This window comes from Nelumbo lutea, chromosome 2 (genome assembly GCF_056320005.1).
Source record: "Nelumbo lutea isolate HS-2025 chromosome 2, American lotus-T2T, whole genome shotgun sequence".
NCBI classification, from domain to species: domain Eukaryota; kingdom Viridiplantae; phylum Streptophyta; class Magnoliopsida; order Proteales; family Nelumbonaceae; genus Nelumbo; species Nelumbo lutea.
The window spans coordinates 48,790,513-48,805,608 of NC_142685.1; the positions used below are offsets into that span (position 1 = coordinate 48,790,513).

The 15,096-nt window shown below is 37.4% G+C and overlaps 1 protein-coding gene across 1 annotated transcript in view; it reads left to right on the plus strand.

Annotated features, from left to right (window-relative positions):
• The window catches only part of LOC148870502 (alpha-soluble NSF attachment protein-like), a 28,227-nt gene extending 13,457 nt beyond the window's left edge, over window positions 1–14,770 (plus strand). Inside the window, exons 5-9 of the mRNA XM_088967653.1 lie at window positions 4,734–4,885; window positions 8,751–8,910; window positions 8,988–9,035; window positions 12,505–12,585; window positions 14,437–14,770. Coding sequence (XP_088823779.1) covers window positions 4,734–4,885; window positions 8,751–8,910; window positions 8,988–9,035; window positions 12,505–12,585; window positions 14,437–14,517 — 522 coding nt within the window. The 3' untranslated portion in view covers window positions 14,518–14,770. The remainder of the gene's footprint in view (window positions 1–4,733; window positions 4,886–8,750; window positions 8,911–8,987; window positions 9,036–12,504; window positions 12,586–14,436) is intronic.
• Window positions 14,771–15,096: the final 326 nt, after the last annotated feature.

The window sequence follows — 15,096 nt, forward strand, 5'->3', positions numbered from 1 at the left end:
AGCAACATTAACACTCCCTGCCTTTATATTATCAGACTTCTTCTGAAACTGAAGTGGTAGGAGCTCAGGATGCAATTTCCAGCACTTGTCTTTAGTATGTTTTGGCTTTTTATAGTACTCACAGATAATCTCTTTCTTCTCTGAGCTACTTGGAGTCCCTGCAAACCCCTTGGGTTTCACTCTCATATTAGCAAATTGATCATTTAGATCAGCCCCTTGGACCTAGACAAGTCTTCTGCTTTCTTCACCACTTACCAAGGCATATGCTTGAGACAGTGAGACACTATCCTTGGATAAAATATTTTGCTTTGTAATGTCGTACTCTGGATTTAGCCCTGCCAAGAACTCAAACACCTTGTTTCTCTCAACCAGTTTTCTGTAGGTCTCAGCATCGTTAGTGGTGTCCCAGGCTACAACTTCCATCAAATCTATTTCCTGCCATAAAGACTTCAGTGTTGAGAAGTATACAATTAATGGTTTCTCCCCCTGTCTCAAATTCTTCACATCACTTCTCAACTTGTAAACCCTTACCACATTTAATTTTTGGAAATAGGTTTCAGCAACACTATCCCAAATTTCCTTTGCTGAATTCATCCACAAATGGTATTGGCTAATCTGTGGTTGCATTGAGTTAACAAGCCAATCCAATAACAGTATAATTTTCTTGCATCCACTTTTTGCATGATGGATCATCTTCCGGATGAGCCTTTTTGCTCCCGGAGATAAAACCCCACTTGCCTCTACTACAAATATGAATCTTTACTGATTGTGGCCAAGCCAAATAATTAGTTCCATCCAGCTTGACTGTGGTCACAGCCAGTAGAGAGTCTACAGAGGCTCTCGGAACCTGTCCAGATTCAGCAACATGCTTGTTTTCAAAGTCTGCGGAGTTCATCTTCTTAAATACTTCAAAAATGACTTCAAACAACTTCTAATAACAACAAATGAAGATAGAACAAAAACTATGTTGTGAGCCAACCTCTATGCACCTGTACCAGTAACATGCTTGTTTTCAAAGTCTAAGGAATTCATCTTCTTAAATACTTCAAAAATGACTTCAAACAACTTTGAATAACAACAAATGAAGATAGAACAAAAACTGTGTTGTGAGCCAACCTCTATGTAGCCGTACTAGTAACCTACATCACACCCGGAAGTTGGGAGAAACAGAGAAAACTCAGCCGCTCCTTGTAGACTTCACAGAACACCAATCCACTTGATTTGATCTACAAGAAGGAGAATGAGAAAGCCTTCAGTCACTGAGCGCCTAGGTCAAACTCCCTGTGGGGCCTGCAATTAGATTTCTCTAGAAAATTAGGGTTTCAGGCAACACACTTGAATCTGTCAAGAGGACGGCAAAACCAGTCCCCTTCTCTCCAGAAACCACTAACAACTGGCCTGAAATAGGTTTCTTTAACTATTCATACGATTCAGTTCTCCATACACACTAGGTATTGGAAAAAAGGTGAAAAAAAGGGAAAAACGAGCCTGCTCTGATACCAAGAAGAAAAACAGCCTTTTGAGAAGAAATGACTGTTTAGAAAGTTGCAAAAATTCAAAAGAAAGTAGCAGAAATCAGAGTTCAAGAGGAGAGAAGAAGAAGAAGAAGGTGGCGGCAATTTGGGTTCGAAGAGAGAGATTTTCAAACATAATCTCTTCTCTTACTCCCTTAATTCTATTTCATTAAGTTAAACTTTGGTAATTTACAGAGAAGGCCCTAGTTGGGCAGAAAATTAAAGACATAACATAAGAAAGAATAAAACCCAGATTAAGGCCCATTATAGCAAAGAACATAAAAGATAAAAAAGGATATACAGTCTATGGGCCATTAGGCCCATCTTCTCTACAGTATCTATTAACTTTATAATGGTATAGTTATTATTTTTTTGGGAGAATGACGGTTCAGCTCAGGGTCAGAATTTTTAGGCCCAAAGTACAGTTGGGGTGGGTGCCAGCTCGGAATTGATGCCAATTCACGGGTGGGCATTGGTGTATAGTGTGGGTTTTTGACATTTTGAATGTTTATAGTTCTGCAGTGGAATTCAGAAATCTGCATTGGGCCTATCTGTACTTTTTCGTATCTTTTTTTGATAGATAATGATAATTTTATTAATTAAAGAACTAAGTATGCATCATACAATTCCCCACAAAGAGGCGCGGGGTGCAGCTTCCAAACTACATCATAAAGCTTACAATTGAGCCCAAAAGAGCTTATTCCTATGTATTCCTTGTTTAGCTAGGAAGTCTGCCAGCCCATTTGCCGATCTTCTTTCCCATTGAACTGTGACTGAAATATTTGATGTTAGCCACTTAAATCTTCTCAAAGCCCCCCTGTACAGCCAGGCTGCCATCTCTGGTTCTTTTAGCCATCCAACAACCAATTTGGAGTCACCTTCAATCATTAAATGCTCCACTGCCAACTCTTTTGCAATTTCTGCTCCTTGTGTCACAGCTTGGAGTTCTGCATCTACTGAATCTCCCAACCCTATAGGACCGGAAAATAGAGCTACAATCTGACCCTCATCATTTCTAAAGACTCCCCCTATTCCAGGTGGCCCGGGTTGCCCAAACTACTGCCATCAAAATTTAATTTAATGAAGCCTGCATCAGGAGGCTTCCAATCCACCACCGGCTTGCTTCTGACTGCAGAACTTTTAGCTAGTTGTTCCCAATTCCTCCTTATATCATCAAAAGTGTAGGATGAGAACAGGTCAAGGATTTTACCCAGCTTATGGCTATACATAAGATACTTTCTATTCTAACACACATGTCTGATCCCTCTCCTTGTCATTAAAGATTCTAGCATTTCGTTCCTCTCACACAGTTCACACCAAAGCAACTCTAGCACACCTCCACAAAACTCTTCCTCTTCTCTTTGGCCACCTGAAAGTTGTAGGATCAAAAAAATTGCAAATCTGCTCCAGTTCTGTCCACCTGCACCCAAAAAAATCAAATAGCTTTTCCCAAAGTCCTACAACAAAAGGGCAAGTGATTAGCATATGGTAGAAACTTTCTTCATAGGGTGCACCAGTTAGGAGAGATACAAAGACTAGGTCTTCTTTTTTGCAAAACATGCTGAGTGTTGATTTTCCCAAGGGAGACTTCCCATCAAAGGGCTCCCACTTTAGGAGGGACAGGTTTGGACCAAACTTCCTTGCTATGAAAAGGTTGAGGCAACGGAGAGGAGCACAAGAAAAGGATCCCGAGGGCAAAGGCTTCCAAATACGGGAATCTACAGAAGGAGGGTCCAAGCAAACAGGATCAATAGTTTTAAGGATAAGGAGCAAAGCAACCTGGTCAAGCTCAGAATCTCTCAAATCTCTTCTAAAACCCAGATTCCAGTTTATACCAGAAGAAAAAGAGGAGGATACAAACCTTTGAATTGGCTCATTTTTAAAACACAAGATGGAATACAAGGAGGGAAAGAGGTCCTTGAGGGCAAAGTCACCAATCCAAACATCCTCCCAAAACAAAACCCTATCTCCAGTACAAGCATCATACCTGATCAGGTTCAGGAAAACGGGAAGAATACTATGAATAGCCTTCCATGGAGATTTCAACGTTGCCCGCCGAGATACACCAGCATCCCAGCCATTGTTTGCAACACCATGCACACTCCTTACAACTTTATGCCAAAGTCTCTCCCTTTCTAGAGGCCACCTCCACATCCATTTGCCTAATAATGCTGTATTTTTCTTCGTTAGATTGCCTAATGCCAAACCCCCCTGCTCCTTCCTCCTACACTATTTCCCACCTAACCACATGATCCTTCCTCCCTTCCCCCGACTCCCGCAAGAAATCCCTCATGACTTTTTCTACGCGCTATAGTTGTTATTTATTAACCCCTCCCCCACTAGCACCCTCTATATGTTCTTCATTTAGTAATTTTTTAAAATAACTTTTCTATCTTTACTTGATTTCTTCATTGTTTATCAAGACACCTTGATAACCCTCTTCAATGTATCTAACACGATTTTGATCTCTACTTTTTTCCTTCTCTTATATTTGCAAGTTTACCTATTCCATTTTCTCCTTCTTTAATACTTAGTTTATGATAGAAATTGTTATAAGCCTTAAATTTGGCTTTACTCACTTTTTTTAACTTCTTTTTTTTTGTGTTTATATATTTTTCCAACCTTTCTATACTTTTGGTCTTTTGTTAATTTTTATAACATGTCCGTCTTGCTTTGATATATTGTGAATCTCTTTATTCCACCACCAAGTTTCTTCATTTCTTTATGATTTTCCTTATTCTGCTAAACCTCTTTTATTACTTTTTTGTGCATGTTTTTCGACTTTTAGATTTACCCACCTAATTATCGGAAACCCATTTTCTTCTCTTTTTCATCTTTTAATGTGCATTTCTACTATTGTTAGTCTATGTTGTGTGGTTAAGCTTTTTCCTAGAATAACTTTGTAGTCTTTGCACATCATGCATTCTGTTCTGGTAACAAGGAAAAGTCTATTTAACTTGAATTAATGTTATTGGATGTTCATCTTTCTTTTTAAAGTATGCGTTTATTATTGCCATATCATAAACTATTGCAAATGTCATCTTTCTTTTTAAAGTATGTGTTTATTATTGCCATATCATAAACTATTGCAAATTCTAAAATTGTATCTCCTATTTTCTTTTCTTTCCCCAAATCTCATGCATTCTGTCATATTCTTGTATATGATGCACTTATATTTGCCAGGTAGCTAATGGTCTAGGTTTACATTTGCATGTGTAGGAAATTGCAGAGCTATATGAACTTGAACAAAACTTTGAGCAAGCTATTATTTTCTTTGACCGCTCTGCTGAATTTTTCCAAAGTGAAGAGTCGTCATCTGCTGCAAATCAATGCAGACTAAAAGTTGCACAATTTTCTGCTCAGCTAGAAGAGTAAAGCCACCATCTGCTAAATATTATTTTTTTATACATAGAGTTAGATAGTATCAGTACTCTTTTGATTTGTTTAGACCACAATAAAAGTAACTACATTTCCTTGATGCATAAGAAAAACTTTTTGTATTTCATTCAAAAATTGTGATAAGCAAGTACAAGCCTGTGTACAATGAGTATACATCTGGGGAAGGGTCCTACCATCCTGCCTATCAAGGCAGATTGGGCTTCAACCCCTTTAGTTATACAAACCGTATCATGCGATCAAAAAATGCTTGATGGGGCTATTATTTTCATGATGCATACTTTAGAATATTATATTATCATCATCTGTATAGATCCATGGATTATGATATTTTTAAATAGGAAAAAGTAAAATTTCATTAATAATATAAAAACTGAAAACCATTACAATGACTAGAGAGAAGACCTGCAACTTAATGCCTTGGATATAAACAAAAGAAGGATAGAGCCAGCACTTACTAGCTCTAATGTAAAGAACGGATAGATAGAAATATACTACAGTAATATACCTGATAAGTAACATACCCTACATATTGGTTTTATTATGAATAAAATCATTACCATTTACTGATAAAAAAAATTGTATCTCCTGGAGATAATTGCTAATATCTTCTCTTCCTGCCAATAATGGATTCATATTTTGTTTGAATTACTTCATCCAAATATGTCATTCTATAACTTGTCCCAACTTCTTCACCCTTCCAAAAAAAAAACTTGTCCCAACTGGTACTTCCGTTTAAGAGAAACGAGTGAACTCATAGCACGGTCAATCCTTTGTTTTATTATCTTGCATTCTGACCTCAACCACCAAACTCTTGTTTCTGTTCAAGGTTCAAACAGAGAGTGAAAGCTGCCTCAAAGCCCCTCGAGACTACTTTAACCACCCTGGAATAAACAGAGTCAAGGCCCCTCTATCACCAAACTCTTGTACTTCCATTTAATTGTGAAGCCCCAACCAGGAAAACCTAGAGCCTGAGCTTTTAACTTCATACTCTGCCAGGTGCCTCTATAGCCAGAAATAGAATTTACCACTTTCAAAAAAAAAAACACTGTATGTAATTGTTGATCCCAAATGTATTTATTCAATGGAGAGACTTTGAAATATATATATTTTTTGAAAAGATAGTAACTTTATTCAAAGGGAGAGGAGTACATGAGGAGATGTACACAGAAACTACAAACCCAAAGAGTTGTACAGGGAGAAAACTATCACCAAACATTTAATCCCTGTGAACAACCAGCCTTTGCAAGACCATCAGCAGCAGAGTTTAGCTCCCTAGGGACCCAACCCAACTGTGGTCCAAGTTGGAAAGGATGACTCTTGCTTCATCCAAGAAGTGAGCTGAAGCCCAGGAATCTCCGTTAGGATCAGCTAACCACTTGATAGTATTTGCAGAATCTCCTTTGATGGTGATATTCAAATAACCCAGATCTCTTGCAATCCTGATTCCAGTTAAGGCTGCCATGACTTCAGCCTTTGTTGAAGAGGCTATCCCAATCGGCCACTAAAGGCCCAATTGATTGTACCATCTCTTCTTCTAAAAATACCTCCAATTCCTGCTGCACCTGGAAGGCGCTTCCATCAAAATACAAGGTTATCTCCCCTTCATCAACAGATCTGCAGATACGGGGGGGGGGGGGGGGGGATGAAATACAAATGCTTAGAACTTAGGAAGTTTGTGGCATTCCTTTGAAGATCAGAGATGGAGACTCCTTTAAAGTACTCTGCACTGGAAGTCCAGAGGAAGCATCCATGAGAAATGATGGACATGGGTTCCTCATGGTTTTTTATTCTGTTGTTGAAAAGACGATTATTTCTCTCTTCCCATATGCTCCAAAGGACAGCATGAGCTACTGGTTGCCACAATGTCTTCCCTCTTTTACTTAAGCCTCTTCCTGTCCATTGTCTGAGACAATCTACCACATGCTCTGGGAAGGTCCAACTGTAATTAAAAAGGGTGAGGAAGAAATTCCAAAATTTCTTTGTTTCCTCACAGTGTAGCAGTATGTGGTTGGATGATTCCCCAGCTTTTAAACAAAAGAAGCAAACATGTGGGGATAAATAATAATCTCCATGGTTCTTTTTCTGGAGAAGGTCATAAGTACTGATCCTCTTCAGACTAGCTTCCCACACAAAAAAGCAAACTCTCGAAGGAATATGAGAGCACCAAGTTCTCTTGAAGTTGAACTGCTCAGTTGTTTGTTCTTCCTCAATTAGAGCCCTGAAGCAAGACTTGGTTGAAAACTTACCAGTTGGGTGAAGGGTCCAGACTTGAAGATCAGGGGTATTTTGGGGATAGGTACACTTCTCTGAGTGTGCAGAAATCTATTAACTTCATTGAGTTCTAAGTCTCTCAAAGGTCATCTAAGGTTTGAACATGGGAGATGTGAGCTTCTTGGTTAAGGGTAAGGCTGAAAAGGCGAGGGAAGGAAGTGGCCAAGGTAGAGTCACCCCACCAAACACCTGTCCAGAACTTAATCCTATCTCTTTTTCCCACTTTGTACCTGAGATGAGATATAGAAATATGCTGGTAACTTTACCATTTCATCAGGCAGTGATGCCTGGATAGCCAAGGACAAACACCCCCCCCCCCCCCCAAAGATGTGCCTAGCCTTCCGCTGTTTCATCTCCCCTTCCCTTTGTTTCCTCTCTCTACGGCTTACAATTGGCATTCAAATGCATGCCATTATCAATGAATGCTATACATTTCAGGCATTGGATTTCCATCAAGGCATCAACTGACAATGATTTGTTTGTACATTTTGTACCTCATGTACTTACATTTTAAATCCTTAATATAAATCTTGTTGTTACTGATAAAAAAAAAACTGACAATGATTTGTTGATGAAGGTGCATGTATGATATTTCATTTTGAGCTTTATTATCTTTTGTAGCCTCTATGCATATGCTTATTTCAAACTAAAAATTGGTTGTAGAAAGAAATTTTGTTTACATTCTCGATCTGGAGTTCCCCTGGAAAACAACTTGTCTGATGTTTTTATTTATTTATTTATTGATGGGAAATAGTAACTTTCATTCATTAAATCGTAAAATTACGATTCCATAGCTGGAATTCTGATCCCAAAAACAGATTCACGGTTACAATACGGCCCAGAAAAGTTTACTCTTGTTTGATCCCTGTTTGGCTAAAGCATCAGCCAGGCCATTGACTGTTCTTCTAACCCATTTAAAATCTGCTTCAATTTCCTTTGTAAGACACCAAATTTTTCTCATAGCTTGCCTGTGATTCCAGATTCCCAAATTTCCAGCTTTCATCCAATCTATTACTAACCTTGAATCCCTTTCCACTTCAATCTGGTGTAGCCCCATCTGTATAGCAAGTCTTAATCCTTGCAGCAAAGCTAGCATCTCAGCTCTTAACGAATCACACAGTCCTATAGTCCCCGAAAAAAGAGCCAAGATTTTTCCTTCCCTATCTCTAAAGACGACTCCCACACCCGAAGGCTCCGGGTTGCCAAGTTAGCTGCCATTGAAGTTCATCTTTATACTTTGTTGTGTAGAAACTGTCCAACTCTCCTGAATTGCTGAACTGGATCTTGAAGGGTTTGCTACTGAATCCCAGCCCTTAATTATATCATCCACTGAGAACTTCTTAAAAACCCGTAGAAACTTGTCTGCTGTTTATATGAAATGTATTGACTTATGATGTATGCTCTTCTGTTGCTATGCATCAATATGGATTTACACTAGTACCTCTTTTACCTGAAGTTATGTTGTATTGACTTCTGATGTTTATATGAAATGTATTGACTTAATTTTCTGTGACGCTAAGTCATATTATTACTTTGGAATCTTACATTATGTTTGCACTCCTCCAGTTATAACAAAGCCATTGCTATTTATGAAGAAATAGCACGACAGTCAATGAACAATAATCTTCTGAAATACAGCGTTAAGGGTTATCTCCTGAATGCTGGGCTTTGCCAACTTTGTAAGGGCGATGTTGTTGCAATAAACAACTCATTGGAGCGATACGAGGTCTATGTTTTCTAAATTTCAACATCTTGAAGTTAAAGTAGAGTTGTGTGGACTCAATAATACAGTTGCTTGTGCAGGAAATGGACCCAACTTTTTCTGGAACACGTGAATACAAGTTTTTAGCTGTAAGTCATGGCTCTCTGATCTAGCACTGCTTCTTTTTCATCCTCTTATTTTTCTTAATACTAGTGTAATTTTGTCTTCGTTCAAAATGACGAAAAGAATAAAGCAATCAACAAGGCAACAACTAACATGGCAGTTGGATTCAAGTCATTTCTTTGGAAGGATGTTTATCCTTGTCAGTGTTTTAAAAGGCATGGGAGGCGTACGCCTGGAGGTGCCCCCAAAACGCTCTGAGGTGTATGCCTCAGGTGCAAGAGGCATGTGCCTCATACACGTTTTTTCATGAGGCGTGCTAGAGGCATACTCCTCATGTGCCTCATGCACACCTCATATAAAAAGACAGAAAGAAAAGGGAAAAAGAAAAAAAAAAAGGAAAGGAAAGGAAAGGAAAAGAAAGGGAAGGAAAGAAAAAGAATGAAAGAGAAAAAAAAAAAGAGAAAAAGAAAGAAAAAAAGGAAATGGAAGAGAAGAAAAGATAAGGGGAAAGAAAAATGAGATCCTTCTTTCAACTAGTACTGTGCATCTTCATTCTTCTTAATATAAAAGATTTTTATTAAAAATAAAGAAAAATGAGATTCTTCTTCCTCTTATTCTTCCTCCCCCCCTCATCGCCCTCCTCTTAAGGAGGCTTATGCCTCCTTGTCCTCGGGAGGCTTACGCCTCATGCCTCTAGGTAGTGGAATGCCTTGTGTCATGCCTCCACATTTTAAAACATTGATCCTTGTTACATAAAACCTTGGAGGGTGAATCCCAATGTTTATCTTTGTTACACCAAAGAGGTAGAACTGTTCAAGCTGTCAATAGGAATCATGTAGATGCCATATTAAATTTAAAGCAGCTGAAACAGGAAACCTTAAGTGGAGGCACCATAGGGAAAAAGGTGGGGGGAGAGGGGCAGGAAACTCAGGATGATGGTTGGGAGGGATAAATCTGGCCAAAACTTAGTAAGAATTGTTGACTGGGAAGGCTGGTGAATTTGGTTTTCTGACAAACAGAAATGGTATTTATTTATCGATAAAAAACAATATCTATAAAAATGCATTTATTTCACTGAAGGTTGAGGAAATAGAAATAGAATAAGTTAAAAGGTACTTGATGTCAGAAGGAGATGACTGAGTTGAAATGGCTGTATAGGATGAATCAATGAACCATTAAACCATGATTCTACAGAACCTGGGAAGAAGAGATTGTCAAAGATGATTTAACAGCATTCTGGTTTTTTCCCCTCAAGAGATTGATCTTTGGTGGTTTTATGGGCCGCTGGTAGCTAGGGGTGGTAATAGATCAGCTCCATGTCTACTCAGGTCTGGACCTCCAAGTCCGTGGTTACAACCCTTGGTTGTGGTCCTGTCCCAATAATACTGGATGCCCGACATGGGGTGCATTTAGATACCTTTAGATTGTGATAATTATATTAATCAGATTCAAATATTTAATCATTTAATTGTATCTAACACCAAAAAGATGGATCTACATCTCTACTTCTTTATCAGTAAGGGTGTTAAAGTTGATAATTTTCTGTATTTAATCATTTGATTTATATTGTTAAGAGGATGTGTCCTTGTCTCTTGACCTAAATTTATAATTTCATGTACTTTGTATGTAACTCAAATTGTTGTAGGGCCTTATGTTTTTATTCCAAACCTGTAACAATTATTATATGAGTTTTAGAATTTAGGCCCAGTTTCCTGGTAATTGGCCTTGGATCCATCATAAATCAATTATATCAAGCTGCATATGATGGGCATTCTTTGAGGAGCAAATCTGTCTGGAACCAATGGATAATAAGGCATAGCTATACACAACTTAAGTAATTCCCTTGAGTTAAACCTTGTAGAGGTTTTTTTGATAGTCAACCCAGTGGAGATTAAAGTGACTGAAAATTCACTTGAATGGACTCAACAGGTATTCCTGCTTTCTGAGGTTTATGTCTAGTGGCCTAGGAATGGGCACTGGGGCAGAATGATGGGGTTGATTCAGACTTGCACTTCAGGTTTGGGCTGCCTACCCAAACTTGTAAGACAAGTGTGTATTTTGAGATTTTTTTTTTCTTTAAGCTCAATTTTTGAGAGCCTTAAGACATACTTCAAATTCTCATATGCTTGTATATTTACATGCTACATATTATGATGAGACAAGTTTTGGTCCAAGGTCCACAGTTTCATAACTTTAGATTTTCTCATTTCTGTAACCAATGGCATCAGATTATGGCAGATAAAGATTTTTTCGCTTCATTAAGCTAGATGTGCATATTACCTATACCTGGGCTTAGTACTTAGCTCTCTTTTTGTATAGATATATTTTGAAGGAGTCCTCTCCCTCAAATCAATACAATGGATATTTTACTTTTCAATACGCACATGTATACCCATATACAGATACAAACATTTTATTTTTATAAAACATGGGAGTGAGTCTGTTAGTCAGATCATATAGTGAACTTCCTTAAACAATCAAGCAATCTTACATGTGGCAAATTAATTTGGAGCTTAAAAATGAGTTTCTGAGAGTTACCCTCTATTTGTGGGGAAAAAAATCAGCCCAAAACACTTTTCCACATGTGCAAAATGAGACCACATTTATAGGTAGACTTTATTGTGAGAACCTCCAATACAAGTTGGGGCATATGACTGATGAACTATGGGATTGAACATATGCCCAGTGCAGTGGGTCTCAAGTCTGAGGTCTTGATTGGCCAAAAGACCCTTCGACATGGAAGAAATAAGTGGGTTCATGTAGGGAAGCTCCCTACTTGACCCAACTAGTGAACCTTTTTCTATAAATTATATCTCAGTAAAGAATGTATAGTATAGGTTGTATATGTGGCTATATACAGATGTCCTTTTGCATACAGGGTTACTTCATATATATCACTACTGTGGACTTTTTGTCAATGCATCTGCAGAAAAGGACAATGCACCAGGGACACTTTGATAAATAAAAGGGCTTGTTTTTTGTCTTTTTTCCTTGCATGCCCTGATTGCTTGGATGATGCTACTTTAGTTTTGGTAGCAGTTCCTATGTATATATTTGGTCTGTACTGGACTTTCTCAGCCTGAGCCAATGCTTATCCATATTCATGTCTTAGCCTTTGAGCACCTTGTTTTCCTGAATATTCAGGTGGCCAACTCTTCACATTCACTAGGCGAGAGTATGGTTATTAGTGATCAGTTGTATTTTGGTGCTGATCTATCGTTATATACTTATTCTGTGACCTTGTCTTATTTTTTAGCCTTCTCCGGTCTATGTTGCATTCTTATTTTTCGTACTGTATGTTGATTTTCTGTTCTTAGTCTTCTTGCTTTATCTTTTTTAATTTAATTTTGTTTCTTTCCAGTTTCCTCTAGAGAGAAATGGTGAATTAGAAACTGTTACATGGTTACCTGTTGATCTTGTCTAAATTGAGTAAATTCTAGCTTTGAGACTAATAAAAGTCATGTTGGATTTGGTGATTTTTCATGATTATGGCAGGACCTGGCTGCCGCCATCGATGAGGAAGATGTTGAGAAATTCACTGATGTTGTCAAGGAATTTGATAGCATGACCAAACTGGTATATTTCTTTAGTGACTATTTCGAGTTTCTGGTAGAAGATAGTTGAATGCACTCTGGGTAATAGCATATCTTTGCATTTGTCTCTATTGGTCCAAGTTATTCCAGCATGTCATATTCATTTATTTTTTTTATTAGTAACAACAGAACTTTATTGCATTAAAAATGGATTTATACCCAGCATGTTATATTCATCATGACCTTGATAAAAATTAGAAATTGGGAGGAGATGTTCTATTATCAAATTGTGTAGTTCTTTTGTTCTGTGGACCTTATTCCATATTATGTTTCTAGGATCTTTAATGCAAGTAGCAAAAGAAAGGATTTCTAATGCAATAAGTTGCTAGGGGCATTCTTCTTGGAAACTATTCTCGATTATTGGAGAGGGAGCCAGATGAGCAATTACCCAAAGGAAACAGCTTAAGCCATGTTAATTATCAAAATAATAATAATAATAATAAAAACTTAGGCCATGTTTGGTTCAACTCTCATTCTTGCTCATTCATTCCAATAATAAAATTCTAAAATGGACAAAAATGGGTAGAAATGCGCAAAATGAGAAAATTTTGATACAAATGAAATGCTTTTTTCCAAAAAAAAAAGGAATTCTTTTTTTGGCAAGAATGAGAATAAAATTTTAACCTGCTTGGTTACAAATTTCAATTCTATTATTTTTTCATCAACGAAAATAATAATATAGGTATACATACAATACTCATTATATAGTGCAAATATGTAAGACGACACCAACAAAACACAAATGAACCATGTGGGCCCCATATCAATAACACAAATTTGAAAAAGAAAAAATAACAATAGAAACTAGAAAAGCTTTTGCATTTGGTTGCGTAGAGAAAATATAAAAAGAAAATTTAAAGGAAGTAATTAGCAACTATTTAAAACTAATTGCTGAATTGAGTAGGCAGTTGTGCAAATGAAGAAAAGAGCTGAGAACTTCTAAATAGAAATGGAATTTTAATGATTGTAAATTAAAAATAAAATTAATAACATGAAGAAGTTCAAAATGTCTAATAATTTCATCAAATTGATAATAGTATATTCAATAAATATAATATAATAAAACATCATATAATTGTGCCCTATGTTGCTCATTTTCATTCTTCAAAGAAGCTCTGTGCTGGTGGTCCAAAAACGCTGGCCTAGGTCTTCAAACCGCCAGCATTGATTTTTAATGGAGGCTGGCAGGTGTTCAATGTCTGTTGACATAAGTTTAAACAACAGCAGTTCCAGCAATGAATCTGCTGCAGACAATGGACTAAGCCAGTCAATGCCCATTCCTTGCGGTAGTCCATTGTCTGCAGCAGGTTCATTGTCTGTATCTCAATCCAGAGTATGCATAAAATTTTAAACCATTTCAATAAATTTGAAAGTTATGAGCCTATAGATTACCCATCTGTTTGTCCTCAGCTGCAAGAGATTGAGGTTAGCACGTCCCTTTTTTTCCGGGGCTAGAACTTTGTAAACAGATTTAGGCTTTCGTGGTATTCAAATTGCTTGAAACACTACAAGTTGCTGAAATATTGCCATGTATTTCTTTTATTCTTTTTGATATATCCCTATTTTTAAACAGCCTTTCTCTCTTCATTTAATTGGACCCCTATGTAGTTCACTAAAGCTCAATTCAACTCAACTAGTACTACCAAACAATTCAACCCAACTAAGCCTTAGTCCCAAGTCCCAATTGTATGTGGTTGTCTACATTAATCCTGTTCTACCATTCTGCTCTGCTCATATCAGTGTGGATACCTTGTCAGTGTTTTTTTTTTTTGGTGTGGACTTTCAACCACTGCATCCTGTTCTGAACTTTCCATTTCTGCATATTGCTAATTAGGATGCTTGGAAAACCACGATTCTGTTGAGAGTGAAGCAATCACTGAAGGCAAAGGAGCTAGAAGAGGATGACCTCACTTGAATTCCATCTTACCTACTCTCTAGTTTTGGGTTTGTATCCCTTAATTGGTTAATGGTTAGGCAGATTTTATTGCGGCCTAAACAGTACTGATTTGTACTATTTGTTGGTTTTGAATTTTAAGTGGAAACTGTTTGCGTGGGAGTTGTGTGCATAAACTAGTATTTTTCTCTTCCCTCAAGATGGCTATTTAGTTGTCCGTTTTGTTAATGCTATATCTTTGAGATAATAAAATTTGACTGGCTTGAATTGTGAATTGGGGTCTTTAGTCCCGATTTGTACTATTTGTTGGTTTTGAATTTTAAGTGAAGACTGATTGCGTGGGAGTTGTGTGCATAAACTAGTATTTTTCTCTTCCCCCATGATGGTCATTTAGTTGTCTCTTTTGTTAAATGTTAATGCTATATCTTTGAGAGAATAAAATTTGACTGGCTTGAATTGTGAATTGGGGTCTTTATTCCCAGTGGATCATTATGTTACTGAAGCCGGTTTGACCTCGTTCTTCAAGTTATTTTTTCATTGTGGATGGTATTGGTTTCTCACTTTCTCCAGGAGAGCAAACTCAGCGAAGTGGCAAAATAC